At 38.1% G+C, this 19,285-nt stretch overlaps 1 protein-coding gene across 2 annotated transcripts in view; it reads left to right on the plus strand.

Moving 5' to 3' along the window:
* The window catches only part of GOLPH3 (golgi phosphoprotein 3), a 52,577-nt gene extending 33,694 nt beyond the window's left edge, over positions 1-18,883 (plus strand). Inside the window, exons 2-4 of one of the 2 annotated variants that reach the window (XM_032627189.1) lie at positions 1,790-1,921; positions 6,433-6,547; positions 16,970-18,883. In XM_032627189.1, the coding sequence (XP_032483080.1) occupies positions 1,790-1,921; positions 6,433-6,547; positions 16,970-17,394 (672 nt within the window). In that variant the 3' untranslated portion in view covers positions 17,395-18,883. The remainder of the gene's footprint in view (positions 1-1,789; positions 1,922-6,432; positions 6,548-16,969) is intronic. The other variant, XM_032627190.1, reaches the window with a different exon arrangement.
* The last annotated feature ends 402 nt before the right edge of the window (positions 18,884-19,285 follow it).

Here is a 19,285-nt window from a genome sequence, read left to right on the forward strand (position 1 = left end):
ACCACTGCGCCACCAGGGAAGCCCCTTGGTGTGGCTTTGATGGCTTCATTTATTTTTGGAATATTGCTCATGTGTCCCAGAAGCTTTGCTACAGAACTGTCCGCGCCCATTTGTCTATTTTCCTACATGAAATCAATTCTGTTTAAGCATCTGTCTTTTTATGTTAATGCCCAAAAGCCGTTCATTAAATGTAAATCTTTGAAGTCTGTTATTAAAGACTCCATTTTGCTAACATCTCTGGGTTGCCGTTACTCTGAGAGCAATTGAGGCTGAGGTGTATTTCGTTCTCTGCTAGCAAGTGTAAGCTTCTAATGAGTACTGTTCATCTGAAATTTCCAGGCTGCAGAGACAGGGCATGGTCGTGTCTACATCCATCACTGTTTTATGAGGTGTACTCTATTGTTTATAGTTTTTAGAGGCTCACCTAGGAACTCCGTCTGTATGTCCAGGCCAATTGAAGCCCGATAGCTATAACTCTGATTTTATATGAATCCATTCCTAGGCTTCCTAGGGCTTTAATTGTTTCAGATGGATACAGAAGCCATCGATTGTACCTGATGTCTGTAAGTTATTGGTCTTATTAACCACTTAGCTAATATCTGGCAGTCTTAATTTAATCAGATCTCTAACACTTAAGTTTAAAAGGATTCCCTCAAATCTAGTCAGTGTTTGCTTTCCCTGCCTCACATTTAAATCTCCCTCTTTGAATTGATATTTTTATCTCCTTGTGTCTCCCTCCATCCAAATTTTTATTTCCAAAGCCTTCATTCTCAGAAGTGGTAGCTTTGTCATTTAAGTCCTTGTGTCAGTGGTGAAGTTCCATGGACCCTGATGGTCAGTCATCTTCTTAAATACAAGCTGACCACCATGACCTGGCAATGTACCAAGACTGACCTCAAGAAAGTACCGAAACCAAGGGTCTAGGCCTCCCTATTCCTGGCCCTCCATTCTTCAAAGAATCCATTGACCTGTTCTCCCTCCCATCAAAATTGTATGTTACCTTGTTCTGAGCCTTAACCAGAACCAGTTATCGCTTCTGCTTTCTCTTCAGAGTTGGGTACTTTAAACTAATAGCTGGCAACTCTGCTGGCACAGTGCATGGCTTCATAATTTGGACAGTCCCAGTTATTAGCTCCCAAAGAGTGCCCTGACTTTATCTGGTGATGCCTGTTTCACTTGAGAATTCCCAGATCCCTGGCTGTCTATCAATTTCATTCTTTCTGACTGTTTTTCCACCTTGGACGTTGCCCTTAAATTTCTCTTGGTGGGGTGGGGGAATCTGATCGCTTTACAGTTTGTTATTCAGAACTTTAGGCATGGCCCCATATTTAAGTTTTCTGATACATTCTTCCAAATTTAACCTTGTATTTTTATTGCAAACAGCATTGAACGATGTTCTAATTCTCCATGAGGCTACACTGGGCTAGATTATTTTTCCTGAGCTTCTTCTTAATTTGCCCACGTATACTAGTAATAAATGACTATAATCTAAGGTTAACTGAGTGGGTGAGCCCTGATGCCTGCAATCTGAAAAAGCCTAATTAGCACATAACTTAGTGAGTTCCAAAGTTATTTGTTGTTTATCTACATGTAAGGAAAGTGGTGAAAAGACAGTAAATCCCTGAAAATCCTAGTTTAATAATGTATAGTAGCTGTATTTTTTCAGTATTTTAATTATGGAAAGACATGCAAGGTAAAAGGCACAAGAAATAACTTTGGCTAAAAAGTGTTTCTGCTCTTGACTCTGAGTTCAAAGTAAATTAGCTCTTTTGTTTTCTTTTTTAAATAGGGTTACACATCATTTTGGAATGACTGTATATCATCTGGATTACGTGGCTGTATGTTAATTGAATTAGCATTGAGAGGAAGGTTACAGCTAGAGGCTTGTGGAATGAGACGTAAAAGTCTGTTAACAAGAAAGGTAAGAGGGGGCCTATATAACATCTCCTTTTTAAAGAGTTTGTGCTGCCTAAAAATGAAGACTGTTTCTACTAATAGTTTTCTTTTTTATTGAAGTATAGTTGATTTACTATGTTGTGTTAATTTCTGCTTACAGCAAAGTGATTCAGTTATACATATACATGCATTTTTTAAAATATTCTTTTCCATTATGGCTTATCACAGTATATTGAATATAATTCCCTGTGCTATACAGTAGAACCTTGTTGTTTACTAATAGCTTTCAAAAATTAAAGAAGAGAAGTTGATTTTAAAGTTAAGTCTTTATTGAATCATGTTTCCATATCTTTTCTTGCATCCTTGTGTTTTTGGTTCTTTGCACATAATGAGTAATGTAATTCATTGTTAGGATCACTAGCCATTGCATCCTACATATTCAGAAAGACTCCAAACTTTATTTGCTGCTCCTGAAAGCCATGATTTGGAAAACTTGACGTAACTACTCAAAAGTGGTATTGTGCAAATTAACTATCCATAGGCTGTTGATCTTTTTGCCAGAATACAAATAGGTTTCAGTTCTCTGCCTCTCCACTGTGAAGGTCTGTGTTAATAGAGGTATTATTGACTAGTTTTTAGAATTTCTAACTTTAACCTCAATCTAAAATATTCAAGACTCTTTCTCTTCTAGTCTGTCATTGTTTCTTGGGGGACGTGGGGTGTTTCAAAGCTATTTTTTCCTAAATACACTGTCTTATAATGAAATCCAAAAAGTTTTAGGTGAAAACTGAACATTTTTTGATTGAAATGCCAGAGAGAGTAATAATCCTATAGGAAAGAAAGAAATGTATTCTCGAAGATTGTATGCAAAGTAAACACGGTATGGCAGAAAATATTCCTTGTGGAATATTGAAATTAAATCTAGTCATTTAGAGTCAAATGAGCTGGCATGAGATTAGTTTTGAAGTTACTGTTTTAGATATCTATGTCATAAAGCAGAATAAAATTTTTATTTGTTTTACTGTGCAACCATAGATTTATGGAGGACAGAAACCTTAAGAATTACACATTGGTTACTACTAATAGTAGAAATTACAGGTAATTTTACATTAATGTTATGGAGCCCTGACGTAAAGTGAAAAGATTTTGATACTGTTTATTTGGGTTTTTTTGGAACAGAAACCAGTTTTGTGTTGATTATCAACAAATTATTTGCTCTTTCGTTCATTTATTCATTCATCATTTATTTATTTAGTGCTTAAGTCTTCCATGCATTGTGTTTGACTCTGGGGATACATTGGAGACCAAGAGACACATGTTCCCTGCCTGCATGGGCTTTTTACTTCAGTCTACTTGTTTGTATGATCTTAACTAGGCAGTTGATAGTCTTTTGGAAAAATACTGCAATATGATTTAATCTATTCATTTAAAAATAATGATTGATTATATTAAGATAATACATATATGATAGTTATAAAATCAAATTGTACTTAAAGACTTACAACAAAAAAAATAGCAATCTTCTACCTGCCCTTCCCCACTCCTTAGTCTTGTATCTGGGTGGCAGCCATTCTCAGTCCTTGTATTAGTTTTGTAAGGCTGCCTTAGCAAATTACCACAGACTTGGTTGCTTGAAACAACAGACATTAATTCTCTTTACAGTTCTGGAGGCCACAATGTGCTGTTCCTTGCCTCTTCTAGCTTCTGATGGCTGTGAGGCTTTCCTTGGCTTCTGGCTGCATCTCTCTGTGTCCTCTGTTTTTACATCACCCTCTCCTTTGTATGTCACTCATAAGGACGCTTTCATTGCATGTCGAAGCTCATCTGGATAATCCAGGACAATCTCATCTCCAGATCTGATATAACCTAATTTTATCTACAAAGATTTATTGGGGATTAGATTCTGGGGGTTAGGACATGAACACCTTTTGGGGGTCACCATTCAGCTTGCTGCAGTTTTCACTTATTTGGGCATTTACCTCCATATTTCTAAATAAGCTTATACTGCCATTTCTTGATAAATCAGTTGGAGATGCTCTTTACTTACTTACATCTATTACTTAAAATAGATGGATATTTGCGGGCCTTACGTGGTGCCGCAGTGGTTAAGAATCCGCCTGCCAATGCAGGGAACACGGGTTCGAGCCCTGGTCCGGGAAGATCCCATGTGCCGCAGAGCAACTAAGCCCGTGCGCCACAACTACTGAGCCTGCGCTCTAGAGCCTGCAAGCCACAACTACTGAGCCCATGTGCCTAGAGCCCATGCTCCGCAACAAGAGAAGCCACCGCAATGAGAAGCCTGCGCACCACAATGAAGAGCAGCCCCCGCTCGCTGCAACTAGAGAAAGCCCATGCACAGCAATGAAGACCCAGTGCAGCCAAAAAAAAAAAGATGAATATTTGGCTCTCTTACATACCACTTTTTACCCCTACCTTTCAATCTTCCTAATAGAGTTATATCATAATTTTTGGCAAAACAGTAATGATTGTTTTATATTGTTACAACTATATTAATACTGTTTTCTGTAGAGTTAAGTTATATCCTGTGATTTCCTTTCTTAGATAGTTTTGTTTTTTTCTAGAGTTAATCCCTTTTTTTAAAGTTTTCTATGTAGCTCTCCTTTTTTCTTACATGCTCCATCAGAGAAAAGTTAGATTATTAATTTTCAAATGTTCATATACATCAGATAATTCCATTAAAATTTGCCTGTGTTCTACTCCGGACTGGTTATGCTTTGGTTCTACTGGGACTTCCTGTCACTTTTTTTTTTTACTGCTTTCAGTCCCCTGTTTTCTGGATCTAATGTTTTCTTCCACCCTCGTGGGAGGAAAATGTTTTGAGACTTTGCATGCCTGAAAATTCCTTTATTGTACCATATTTCTGTTTGACAGATTGGCTGGGAATAGAATGTTAGATTTTTCCCACAGAATTTTTAAGGCATTTCCCCATTGTCCTCTAGTATACAGAGTTGCTGTTAGAGTCTGATGCCCTTCTGATTGTCAATCTCTGTATGATACCTGGTTTTTCTTCTCTGGAAGCATTTAAGATCTTCTGTTTATCTCTAGTGTTCTGAAATTGTATGACATGCCTTGATGTGGGTCTTTTAAAATTCACTATGCTTAGGCTTCTTCAATCCAGAAATGTGTGTCTTTTGATTTTGGAAAGTTTTATTTCTTGTATCTTCACTCTTTCTAGAACTGTATAAGGTGGAGTGGACCTTTTGGCTGTTCTTTATTTTCTTTCTGATTTTTATGTTATTTTCCTCTCTGGTTTGTTTCCTAGCTTTTTTGGGATATAATTGACATTCTCTTGGTCTCTCTTACCTTTTAATCCTCTGTTGAGTTTTTTATTGTGGCTTTCGTGTTTTTGATTTCCAGGAACTGTTTTCTGTATCGTGGCTTCTTATTCTTCTTGTTTTATGGATGTAAGATTTTCTGGATGTTTGAAGACTTACTATGGAAAAATAAGAATGTAAAACAGTCTCAATTTAAAAATATTTATTACATGTCAGTATTTTGGCTATGGTGGGTTAAATCAGATATATTAAAATTAATTTTACCTGTTTTCATTTTTTAAAATATAACTACTAAAAATTTTAAAAATAGATTTGTGCCTTGTATTTCTGGTTCTAATTATATTTCCATTGGGTCATGTTGTCTCAGATACTGTATTTTTTTTAACCTTTCATAAGATTGAGCAAAAAGGAAAGGACGTATTGTCAAGGACAAGTTTGAGGGAAGACTCCCATTTTTAAAATAATACTGTTAAATTTCATAACATCTTAACAGGTAATGTAAAGTAATATAACAAATTCAACTTTGATATTATAGACTTTCAACTAGAAATTTGTTGTTTAGCCAAGAAGGTTATTGAAGGCTATAAAGATCTTGGTTAAAGCAGTGTAGCGTTTTCTTCTCTCATACCCTACCTCTGGTTTTTCTACTCTTGAAGTGCTTAACTTAAAGTTTTGTAGTATTTAAAAATTTATGTGATCAGACCTATTGGTATTTTCAAGGATTCTGCTTGTTGTCACAATTTTGAGAAAACTTTCTCATCCCCTCAATTATATTTCATATTTAAATCTTTATCTTTTATTGTGGTATAAGCTCTGAGGAGCCAGTTGTTTTATTATATCTATTGAAAAATTAATTTCTCTACTGATGTGAGATGCCACCTTTATTCTATATTCAATTCTTATGTATAATTGAGTGTTTCTATAACTAATAAATGTTTAAAAAATGAATTTCTGGATCAGATAGCCCAAGGTTTAGCAGTAAACGGAATTACAATGAGTATAAACTGTTCTACCATTTTGCTTTCCTAATTATTGCAGAGTAGCTAAATTTTCGTTCATGATTGTGGCTAATCAGGTTAGGTTAAATACTGGATTTCCTTAGTATGGAATTAGTTTAAAATCTGAACTTTGATACTGTATGAACACTTGGGGCTTTAAGCATAATGAAGTGTTTGCATAATTAAGTTTTTTGTTTAAAAGGATCAAGTAGATCATGTGATTCTTGTTGATTACATTTTAGGTGATTTGTAAGTCAGACGCTCCAACAGGGGATGTTCTTCTTGATGAAGCTCTAAAGCACGTTAAGGAGACTCAGCCTCCAGAAACGGTCCAGAACTGGATTGAATTACTTAGTGGTAAGCTTCTGTGTGTAAACTAAAAACTGAATTCTCTGAGAGATTTTTGTAAAAGTTTAAAATCCTTTTGAAAGGAACTTAGACAAAATAGCCCAAAGCTTGTTTAGTTAGTTAGGCAGTCTTGAAAGTTAATCAGTCACTAAATAGGGAAAATAGTGGTTTTTAAAATTTCATCCCCTTTAACAAAACTGAGCAGATGTGAATCAGATATAGTGTACTTCCTTAGCTTCCTTAGCTCCTGTCATTCTTTGTCAAAATTACTTCATGCTACCTTATTCTGGATAGGCTAGGTTAAGCTGTGGTAACAGACAACCCTAAAACCTCAGTGGCTTAAAACAACAGTTTACTTCTCACTCATACTGTAAATCAGTCACAGGCCACTTCATTCTCATCTTGGCAGCTGGGCAGACGGAGCTGCTACCATCTGGAGCACTGTCAGTCACTAGTGTAAAGGAAAGAAGAGAATAACAGATCACCCAGGCTCTTAAATTTCTGCTCAGAAATGACGTGTGGTGCAGGTTTCATTGGTCAGAGCAAGTCACATGGCCTCCCCTAACTTTAAGGAGACCGGAAGTGCAGCTGTAGGAAGGAACACCTACTTGGTTGATAGCACTAATGACTACATTTATTTTAAAGTTACTCGTGTATTTGTCTAATCTTCTAGATAGTAAACTCCTGGAGTATAGGACCTGAGTTAGCTTGTTGTTCCTCTGTACTGTTATATAAAACATAGCTTCTGCATACATCTATGCTCATTTCATTTCATGTTCAAATATGTTGCTATTTAGACTTTTAAAAACATTTGGAGGTTGTCAGAGATTGGTAATTAACATGTCATTTTTCTCACTTATAAATAGAGTTTCTAAAGTAATAGTTGTATTATGAAGATATTCTTATATCGGTAAAAGATTGAGTTTTGCGTGTTTATTTATAATGTGAATACACATATTCCAAACTTAGGTAGTAGGACAATAAATGGGCACTTTATACTATGGCAGGGTTCATTCTTCCTTCTTATTGGTAGAGAACATAAGCTTATTCACAAGTTTGTCTTGATGATTTTTTTTTTTGCGGTATGCGGGCCTCTCACTGTTGCGGCCTCTCCCATTGTGGAGCGCAGGCTCAGCGGCCATGGCTCACGGGCCCAGCCGCTCTGCGGCATGTGGGATCTTCCCGGACTGGAGCACGCACCCGTGTCCCCTGCATCGGCAGGTGGACTCTCAACCACTGCACCGCCAGGGAAGCCCTGTCTTGATAATTTTGAGGGTTTTTTTTTTTTTTGACCACCCTCTTGTACATCTGCCGATAACTTTATTTTTACCTCATTGAGTAAGAGAAACTTTAATGTGACCCTTTTTCCTTCTTTGTGGTTGTGATATTGATGTCGTCTTCAATTACAATTTTTTTGTAGGATATCTTTTAAAATTACTTTACCCATTTGATGAAAGTTTGTTTGGTTAAAGCTAGGTACTTACTCGGCACATACCAAGACTGTATGTCACAGTGCTCAGAACATTGTCAGCCCTCTTTGGGTGAGCCTTCCACCTCTTCAGCAAACTGTGGCCAGCTGACAAAGACTCAGTGAGGGTATGATGTTAACTCCCTATGTTAAATATTAGCAAATATGACTTTTTTGAGATAAAAATAGGAGTGCTAGTACCTTCTAACTGATGGATCATTTCCGCACTCTCTGGAGTTCACTGGCCTAATCAGTCTTTGTGTTGTGCTCACGTTGTGCGGCTGTTGTTGGCCATTACCACATCTGGTGGTGCAAATTAGAATTTGTAATTAGGTTCTCAGCTGACCAAAAGGAGGGTTTCTCAAGTTGTATTTACTTTTTTGGGAGGTAAGTCAGGTAAGTCAGAGTGCTAAAGTTCTTTTTATGGAATATAGTTTGTCTTGCCTTAACGTCAGTGTTTTTGATATCTGCTTTGGTGCCACTTAGCACGTGGAGGTGTTTTCAGATGCTTCATCCATCAACAGTCTCTTTATCTTACATCATACATGTTAATGGCACATTGGGATTTGAGTTAATAATATATCTTAGACCACTGGATTTCCTTTGTTATGTACACATGGTACACAGGGAGTATGGCTTGTAAAGAGTTGAATCTCACCGTTTAAGGTGGCTGTATATGTCTTAAACTTTACCGGTTATGTAACATTTTATGCATGTAGCTTATCCAGTACTCAATGTGTATGATAAATGAAAGTGGTTTTCAACTTGAGGCTGTGTGCACTGTTCTCACTTGGTTGAGTGAAAGGAGGGCAGAAGTCTATAAGCTTTTCTCAAAAGTATTAAATATAATTAAGATTTTGTGAAACAGAGTGTCCATTTGAGTTAGGAATTTGTGTAAACCAAGAAGCTAATACTAAGAAAGTGGTTTTTAAATTTTTTTAAACAACGTCCTGTGAAGTTTAGGATGGCTATAAATGCCAAAATATCACCTATAGCACTTTGGTTGCATGTTCCTGATGTATAATAGGAATGACCTGTAATTTCAGCGTAAAAGAAAGGAATCTGGAGTGGGAGAAGGAGAAAAAAGCACATTTCTTTTCAATTAAGAAAATATCTACTTCCCATCTAGTTAAAGTAGTGCTAGTGCTTGCTGATTTTTAATAAAAAATTGTATCCAACCTAACACCATTTTAACCATTTTTAAGTGCTCAGTTCTGTGGGTCAGTTTGTTAATTTAAAACTTTTTAGTTGCTTCAAAATAATGAGTGGTATCAAATACCAGTTATTGCAGCAATGCTGATGTAGGTACTATGAAACTTAAAAAGAAGTGCTTCCATACTAAAAGAATCTTAAAATTCATTTGCAGAACAGTTGTATATTTCTATCTATCTATTTATTTAGGCTGCGCTGGGTCTTCGTTGAGGCACGCGGGATCTTTAGTTGCAGCATGCATGCAGGATCTAGTTCCCCGACCAGGGATCAAACCGGGGCCCCCTGCAATTGGGAGTGTGGAGTCTTACCCACTGGACCACTAGGGAAGTCCCCAGTTGTGTATTTCTAATAACAGATTAATAACAGATTAGAGTTTAACAGTATGGTTCTCTGCAAGTGCAGTAGCCCAGAGAAAAGAAATCCTTGGGAGCTTTAGTAGTTGGAGGAAGTGGAACTTGGATTGGGCCTTTGAAAGGTAAAAATGAGACAGAAAGAAGGAAGTGTTCCTGTTCAGGGGGATTAGAGGGGGTGGTAAAATTGGTGGACCTATCCTTACACAGTTAAGTCTGTACTTGTTACTAGGTTTTCAGAACTATGTATTGTACTGTATTGTTGAGGGATATGTGAATAAGTGGTGAGACTATATGTAAAGAAAAAAGAATGGTTAACCTAAGTTTGTTTGGTGGTTACCTCTGAGGCAGAGAAGACACAAGGGAAGCATCTAAGGTCTTGATGAAGCTTTCTTCTTTACCTGGGGTGGGAGCATGGATACCCAGGGGTTCATCTTACCATTATTTACAGTGTGCATATATACATGTTAAAATTACTGATATTTAAATATTACTTATATATCTTGTTAATTTAAAAAAATTAATAAATATGTGTATTTGAGACAAAGAGTAAAAAGTTTAAAGACTACTTTTCTGTTTTCAAGAATAGTATTTTTTGCTTTCTGAAGTTGTAAGACATGTAATTGATCAGTTTGGTCACAAGGTGTCGCTAGACTGCCAAATTTATGAACAAAGCTGCTTTTTTTTTTTTTGTAACATGTCAAGGAAGATGGAAGTTCTTTGTAGTGAAATTATTTAGGTGCCTGCCAGTATGTCATTTTCACTGAAATAATTGTTGGGCAGTGGGATATAAATAACCTTTGAAGAACTTTTCCTCTCCGTATATACTTCTCACAGTTTCCTTTATAAAAGAGTTAACTATAAATAAATTCTATACATTAAAAATTTGCTCGTATAACTTATAAAGTCTTTTTTGCATAGTGAGTAATTTAGGATGAATGACAATATGGATCACAGTAACATCTTTTAATCTAGAATTTTGAACATTATTCCTCCATTGGGGGTTTGTTACAGTATATTTAAAAGATATTCAACATTCTGCTTAAATTGAAGCAGCTAAATCTTTTAGTAGATAGTATAGGTTAAACCTTTATTGTATCTTCTCTTCACTTAACCAACTCCCCTCCTCCCATCCCAATTTATACTGTTGTCTTAAGTATGCTAATAATCTCAGGGGTAACTTTATTCTTTGGATTTAGATTAATTTGGTTCTTTTAAAATAAAAGACAGAAGTGTAAATCAACTAAAATAAAAAAATTTAAAAAACAAAAGCCCAAATAGAAAAAAATAAGATAAAAGGCAGAAATGTCAGGATGCCAAGACACTTTGACCACTCAGTTATTTATTTATTTATTTTTGTTTGTTTATATTTGGCTGCATCAGGTCTTTGTTGCTGCGCATGGGTTTTCTCTAGTTGCAGCGAGCAGGGGCTACTCTTCATTGTGGTGCACAGGCTTCTCATTGTGGTGGCTTCTCTTGATGCACAGCACGGGCTCTAGGCGCGTGGGCTTTAGTAGTTGTGGCTCATGGGCTTAGTTGCTCCGCGGCATCTGGGATCTTCCTGGACCAGGGCTCGAACCCGTATCCCCTGCATTGGCAGGTGGATTCTTAACCACTGTACCACCAGGGAAGTCCCACCACTCTGTTATTTTATTGTACCTTTTTTGGGGTGTTCAAAATAGTATCAAACAACATTTACATATTACCCATACTGGTTCAGCTTTCTGCTTCTGGGATTTTTTCATTTTTAAAAAATATCTGAGGAAAGCTGAATAACATTTTTGTTGGAGTGGGCACACAAGATTTGCCCTTTTTCAGGGAACCGCATCAAAAGATGATGTCTGAGTCCTTTTTTGTTAACCTCCTCCGAGGCAGAAATGATTGCCCATAAGAAGGTCCAGTCATAAATGGAACACATTATTTGAAGGTTGGTCTGTGTTCAGGCTCTACTCTTTCTTAGTAGCAACACTAAACTAAGGTAGCATATTGTGGATTTGAGGAACTTTGTAATAAGCATTACTTGTTCTGTTGGGTGCAGTATGTACGATTTAATTGTGGATAAGGTGTGGATAAACCTTATCAGCATGACTTCAGTACAATAGACAGTAAGTTATAAACTGCTAATACCATTTATTTCCAATGAGAGGAAAAAAATCATTGTATAGCGGCATCAGAGGGATTACTGGTTTTTTTAGGTCTGTAAAGAGAAATTGACCTTAGAATAATCTTAACCTCCCCCCCACCGCTGCCACCCCAACAATTATTTGAGAATAGGTAGCCAAGATGTTTTCTGAGACATAGAATAACTTCCTAATTGACTGGTGAGTTGCCAGGGAATAGTACTTCTTTGATAACTGACAAATTATTATTATGAGTATAGTTAATTAATTAACCTTGAATTTGAACTATAGTTTTTTATGGGCTTTTACATAAATTTGGCTATCGATTATTCTGTGTTTATAAGTTTGAATTTCCAGAAGTCATTTAAGAATGTCAGAAAACACAACCTAGCTAATTCTAGCCTGGTGCCTTAGGCTGCCTACCACGTGCCAATGATATTAGAAGACACAAAACAGGGCTTCCATTGTGGTGCAGCGGTTGAGAGTCCGCCTGCCGATGCAGGGGACACGGGTTCGTGCCCCGGTCCGGGAAGATCCCCCATGCTGCGGAGTGGCTAGGCCCGTGAGCCATGGCTGCGGAGCCTGCACATCCGGAGCCTGTGCTCCGCAACGGGAGAGGCCACAACAGTGAGAGGCCCGCGTACTGCAAAAAAAAAAAAAACACAAAACAAAACCCAAACTGTCTGGTGAAAGTTGCGGCAGGCATTTATTGGGGAGACAGTGGGTTGGTACAACAATTGAAAAATGAAAGTCATAACTAACCTTTGAAAGATGCGTGCCCTTAACATCAAACTCAAGTAATTTCTTATTCCTCTGGGCTCTTGGTTCATATTGTTTTTATGGCCCTATTTACATCTTATTCTAGCCAGTTAAGTACAGTTAGTTGTTATATTATGACTGTTCCCTTCCTTTGATTTAAAATTTCTAGAGTTAGAAATATGTGTTACTAGGACTTCCCTGGTGGCACAGTGGTTAGGAATCTGCCTGCCAATGCAGGGGACATGGGTTCAAGCCCTGGTCCGGGAAGATCCCACATGCCACGGAGCAACTAAGCCCATGCACCACAACTACTGAGCCTGTGCTCTAGAGCCCGTGAGCCACAACTACTGAGCCTGTGTGCCACAACTACCGAAGCCTGTGCACCTAGAGCCCATGCTCTGCAACAAGAGAAGCCACCGCAATAAGAAGCCCGTGCACCGCAACGAAGAGTAGCCCCCGCTCGTCGCAACTAGAGAAAGCCTGTGTGCAGCACTGAAGACCCAACGCAGCCAAAAATAAATAGATTAAATGAATACATTAAAAAAAAAAAAGAAATATGTGTTACTAATGTCTGCATTCTCAGTACCTAGTATGATTTTTTTAGACCATTATACATAGGATAAACTCTTTCTGCCAAAGTGCTGATTCTGCACATGGTTAAATAATAATAGCTAACGTTTATTGCGAGCTTACCATGTACCAGGCTCTATTCTAAGAACTTGATATGTCTTTAACTTAACTTAATCCTCGTAATAACCCTTGTGAGCTGGAAAGAGTTGTTTTCATCGCTTTACAGATGAAAAGACAGAGGAATAGGTAAGAAGCCTTGCCCAGGGTTGCACTGCTAGGAAATGACCAAATTGGAATTGAAATCCAAACAGTCTGGCTCCAGAGCTTGCTCTCATAACCTATTATGCTGTAGTGCTTCATCAAGTAACTGTTAATGATTTCTCTTTTTTTGTTGTTTTTTGTTTTTGTTAATGATTTCTTAACATTAAATGTAGGTGTGGGCTAATTTAACACCAGAAATTGAAAGTAGAATTTCATTTATTATTGAGTTATATTTTTCTTTTATACTGTTAAGTTTTAAAATCTAATAGGGCCCCAAATATATTTCAGCTCTTTTACTTTTTGAAGTTAACAAGGAAATTGAATGCAATGATTGTTTTTCTTTTTGTGGAAGCTGATTTGCCAGGGTTTTTTATTTGAAAAGTTTATCTTGTTTTCTTTATTTTTATTTTTTGCTTTTAATCTTTTTTTTTTTTTTTTTTTGTGGCTGTGCCTCGTGGCATGTGGGATCTTAGTTCCCTGACCAGGGATTGAAGCCGTGCCCCCTGCAGTGGAAGCATGGAGTCTTAACCACTGGACTGTCAGGGAAGTCGCGGTTATGTTTTCTTTAAATGTAGAAGATGACTTTAATAATGATTCATGGTACCATTTCTTCATTATTTAATTAACAGTTTTTTCTCAAGTCCCTAATTTTACAGCGTGAATAACAAAATGTAAAATGGCAGATCCAGATCATTTAGCCTTTAAAAAAGAAAAGCTCTCATTTTCTCATTGTGCTCGTGCTTTCCTTTAAATTATTTAGATATTTAAAATAGCCATTTTAAACTCCTTGTCTGCTAATGCCATTGTCTCTGTCATTTCTGGGTCATGTCAGATTTGGTTGACTTTTTTAATTTTTTTTGCGGTACGCGGGCCTCTCGCTGTTGTGCCCTCTCCCGTTGTGGAACACAGGCTCCGGACGTGCAGGCTCAGCGGCCATGGCTCATGGGCCCAGCCACTCCACGGCAAGTGGGATCTTCCCGGACCGGGGCACGAACCCGTGTCCCCTGCATCGGCAGGTGGACTCTCAACCACTGTGCCACCAGGGGAGCCCTGGTTGACTTTTTTTTTTTTTTGGTTGTGTGGCATGCGGTATCCTAGTTCCCTACCCAGGGATCAAACCTGCGCCCCCTGCAGTGGAATTGCAGGGTCTTAACCACTGGGAAGACACCAGGGAAGTCCCTGTTTGACTGTTGATTTTTTTTTCCGCTTAGTTTTGGGTCACATTCTCCTGCTTCTTCACAAGTCTAATAATTTTTATTGGATGCTGGACATTGTGAGTGCTACGTTGTTGTGTGCTGAATTTTGTCTTTAAAGACTGTTGAAATTTGTTTTGCTAGGTACTTAAGTTACTTGTGGATCAGTTTTGTTTGTAAGCTTTGTTAGGTCAGGTCTGGAGTAGCCTTTACTCAAGGGCTAGTTTAGCCCTATTACTAAGATGTGATCCTTCTGGAATCCTTTCTGAATGTCCTGGGTGTTCAGTGAGACCTTTCCACTCAGGCTAATTGCAATTCAAATTTTCCCTAGCCCTCTGTGAACTCTTGGAATTGTTCACGTTACAACTTCCTTGATTTTTTTTTTTTTTTTAACCTTGTTTTGTGGAGTTTGACACCATAACACATGTGGCTTTGTTTTTGGCCAGACTCAAGCGAACACCACGCAGATTTCTAGAGCTCTTATTCTGCATAGTCCCCTCTTCTCCTGTACTCTGCCTTGCATATTCCAGCTGCCTTAGCCTCCCCCAGCTCTGATCTCTGCCTTTTTACACAGTGTGAGTCCTGTGCTCTACTTGAGGTCTTCTGTTCTGCTCTGCTGCCTGGCATGTGCCTTTGGGTAGTAAGCTTGGGCAGTAGTAGGGCTCAGTGAGGTTTCTCTCAAAGGTCACAGCTCTGGGCTGCCTTTTGACTAGCATCTGAACAGTTGTTTCATACATTTTATGCAGATTTCTAATTGTTTAACTCCAGAAGGCAAGTCCAAGACTGATTACTCAATCATAGCCCCATATTCTTCAGTGTTAAGTCATATGGCAAAATAATTTTGAATACTAATATATATATATATTTTTTGCGGTACGTGAGCCTCTCACTGTTGTGGCCTCTCCCATTGCGGAGCGCAGGCTCAGCGACCATGGCTCACGGGCCCAGCTGCTCCGCGGCATGTGGGATCTTCCCGGACCGGGGCACGAACCCGCGTCCCCTGCATTGGCAGGCGGACTCTCAACCACTGCGCCACCAGGGAAGCCCCAATACTAATGTATTTTGAGTCAGCACTTTCCACCAGAGCTTTCTGCAACAGTGGAAATGTTTTATTTCTGTGATGTCCGCTCAGTAACCTCTAGCCCCACTTGGCTATTGAGCACTTGAAACATGGTTAGGGCAACTGAGGAACTGAGTTGTTTTTCCTGCTTATTTATTTATTTGGCTGTGCCGCAGGGCTTGTAGGATCTTAGCTCCCTGACCAGGGATCGAACCTGGGCCCCCTGCAGTGGAAGCATGGAGTCCTAACCACTGGACTGCCAGGGAATTCCCTGAGTTTTTTTATTAATTTAAATTTAATAGCCCTATATAGTTAATGGCTGCTGTAGTAGATAGTACAATTTGTTTTTCCTCAATATTATAAAATTTCAGCTTTTGCATATAATAAAAGTGCCGGTGGTTGATCTCTAACATGTCCTAATTTAGAAAGTTACTATAGTATTTTTTTCAAATTACCCAAATAGTTACATGTTCATTGGAGATTATTTGGAAAATACAAAAAGTACAAAAAAGCAAATTTGTCACATATAATATAATCCCCCAAATAATCAAGATTAATATTTTGATGTATTTCCTTCTAGTCTTCTATAAAGAAAAAAACTTTTAGTGAAAAATATTTGGGTTTTTTTTTTTTAATATTTTTTTGATGTGACCATTTTTAAAGTCTTTATTGAATTTGTTACAGTATTGCTTCTGGGGGTTTTTTTTGTGGGTTTTTTTTTTCTTGTTGTTGTTGTTTTTTGGCTGCGAGGCATGTGGGATCTTAGCTCCCCGACCAGGGATCCAGCCCTTACCTCCTGCATTGGAAGGCGAAGTCTTAAACCACTGGACCACCAGGGAAGTCCCTTGGTTTTATTTTAAGTATTTCTGGCTCAAGGGGAAATACGCATAGATGACAAGATTAAAATGATGAAAATGTTTTGTCCTCCTATAATTAGGTTTATATTATTTGTCAGCAAAGAATAGCCTTGCCTAAACAGGCTTTCCCAGCTTTATAGGTCAGGTATATGTAGCAGTTCAGGAAGAACTTATTAATCAGGAAACTTTTTAATTCTTTTCTCTTTTTGTTGCAGATGGGTGTTTAACAGAAAAGAAATCTTATATTTTACTAGTGGCTGCTTTTTGACAGTAGCTAGAGAGAAGCCAAACATAATTTAATATTGATATTTGGCTTACTCCGCATTAGGGGAACTGGTTTGGAGACTGCTTTCAGCTTGAGTAAACCGTTGTGCCTGAAGATCATGTGCCAGGTGCTTAGAAACCAAAGGCCTGGCCATCAAGGGGTTCGTGGTTGAGTTGGCAAGAAAACATAGTTGGATTTTCTTCTGTTTCTCTGGAGGAAAAAAAGTCAAATGTTACTGTTCATTTTAACAGTACAAAATTTAATAAGATGAGCAGATCATACCCATCATTTCTAACTTCGGGAATCTTTCTTTTAGGTGAGACGTGGAATCCGTTAAAACTGCATTATCAATTAAGAAACGTGAGGGAACGATTAGCTAAAAACCTGGTAGAAAAGGGCGTATTGACAACCGAGAAACAGAACTTCCTTCTTTTTGACATGACAACACATCCCCTCACCAACAACAGCATTAAGCAGCGCCTCATCAAGAAGGTGCAGGAAGCCGTTCTCGACAAGTGGGTGAACGACCCTCACCGCATGGACAAGCGCCTCCTGGCCCTCATCTACCTGGCCCACGCCTCAGATGTCCTGGAGAATGCGTTCGCGCCCCTCCTGGACGAGCAGTACGATTTAGCCACCAAGCGGGTGCGGCAGCTCCTGGACTTAGACCCTGAGGTGGAGTGTCTGAAGGCCAGCACCAACGAGGTGCTGTGGGCAGTGGTGGCCGCCTTCACCAAGTGACGCTGCGCAGAACCGAGCGTCCTCCTTTCTCTCGCGGGAACCAGTCGTTTTTCTTCCAGGGACTCCTGGTTTTCTGTAGTTTGTACTTCCCACACTATAACTGGTTTTCATTTTATGAAATGGTGGGTGGCTTTTTCTTTTGTGTATGTATGCAGGATTCTGCTGGTACGAGAGGCCTTCCTCTTTCTGTTGTGGAAAAAGTTTCACCGCCATACTGGCATTCCATTGCTCGTTGCCATCCTCACTGTTGCCCGTTTGGGTTCTGGTGTGCTTTGACTGTCAGAGTACCTCCAGGTTCCTCACACGCACATCTTTTGGATTACCTCAGGTTGAGTTTCTCCCACATGTGCACGTACATCTCGCATTCTGCCTGCAATTCAGACAGAAGTCACAAAAAGGCCTTTAACTCACCAAAGGTAAATATCTGTATCTATTAGGACATTTTATACATAGACCTCAGTTGAGATGTATACTTAGCAAAATTATTTTTAAATTGAAATACACAGTAAATAATATAAAGTGCCCCTTGGATCTTGCTTTCCATGTAAATCTATTGTATTATTACACTTGTCATAATTTTAACTATTAAATCATAAAGGTCCAATTGTTTCACACAGCCAGTTTGGGATGAGCTGCATTCCAGTTATGCTGTATATAGTTTGAATTATATAGAAGTTGTTCCTTCTTCTGGCCACCACTGCCCATCTTAGTATTTTGCAGGGTTTAATTAGTTGTACACCTGGTGCCCCTTACTTGCTGCAGGCATTGTAATTTGATGGCAAAATAGACCTCTCATCATTGAAGGAGAGAGAAAACGTGTGTCTAATTGGTCCCAAGATTTTTTGAGCTGTGCCATTCATGGTACTCTTTGCCTGTGCATCTCCTTTCTGGAATTTTCTTCAGTCTTATTATTTTTATCATTTCTGTAGAGAAGAGGCTTGTGACCAGTACTAATCTTGAGTACAGTTTTATCTTTTTCTGTCCACAAGTAAATTAATGTCTGCTCTTAAATAAATATCTACTCACACTTTCTTGGGGGAAGAAAATCAAATGTCAGCACTAGCAGATGTTGCATGTAAATCGTTAGCAAGTAACGACTACAACTCAGATGATTAAGAGTTTTGTAGCAGAAAGCTCTGCTGTGTTTTAATTTTTATATACAATTATGATAATTAGCACATTGTAAGAATATAAACCTTTGCTTTTTAGAGTTTATTTTTACTATTTCTTTATCATTGTTTATCGTATCACCATTGGTTTCATAATGTAAATACTATATATTGAACAAATTAAATGTCAGATTTTTTATTACCATAGTTCATGTTACTAGTGGGGCTTTCAGGTGTTTAGAGACTTTTTTGGTTAACATTCAATTCAAAAGTACTAGATGGTGTATAACTCTAGAGTTGAATTTTAAGGGATTCCCTAATATGTATACTATCTTTTTATCTGAAGTAATAAATAAACTATGATCTTGAAAGTGCCTGAATCAGAGCAAGCATGTCATTTGTATTTTTGTATTCTAATTATTGTGGTTTTAGTTTTCTTTCTGATGAAGTTTTACTTAGCCTTAGTTTAGTATGGCAATATTTCTACGCAGGGGTTGGCAAACTTTTTCTTATTGGGCCAGATAGAAAATATTTTAGGCTTTGTGAGCCATATATGGTGTTGCAGCTACTCAACTCTGCTGAATGAAAGTTGCCATGGACAATACAAATAAATGGGTGAGGCTGTATTCCAGTAAAACTTCATTTACAAAAATAGGCAGCTGGCCATGGGCGTTGGTTTGCCAATTCCTGTTTTAACTCATGAAAAAAGACAGATTTTTCTCTCCATTAAAATAACCTCCTTTACCTCCAAAAATGATAACTACTAGTGGTAATTAAGTATA

The sequence above is a fragment of the Phocoena sinus genome, chromosome 3 (assembly GCF_008692025.1).
Source record: "Phocoena sinus isolate mPhoSin1 chromosome 3, mPhoSin1.pri, whole genome shotgun sequence".
NCBI classification, from domain to species: Eukaryota; Metazoa; Chordata; class Mammalia; order Artiodactyla; family Phocoenidae; genus Phocoena; species Phocoena sinus.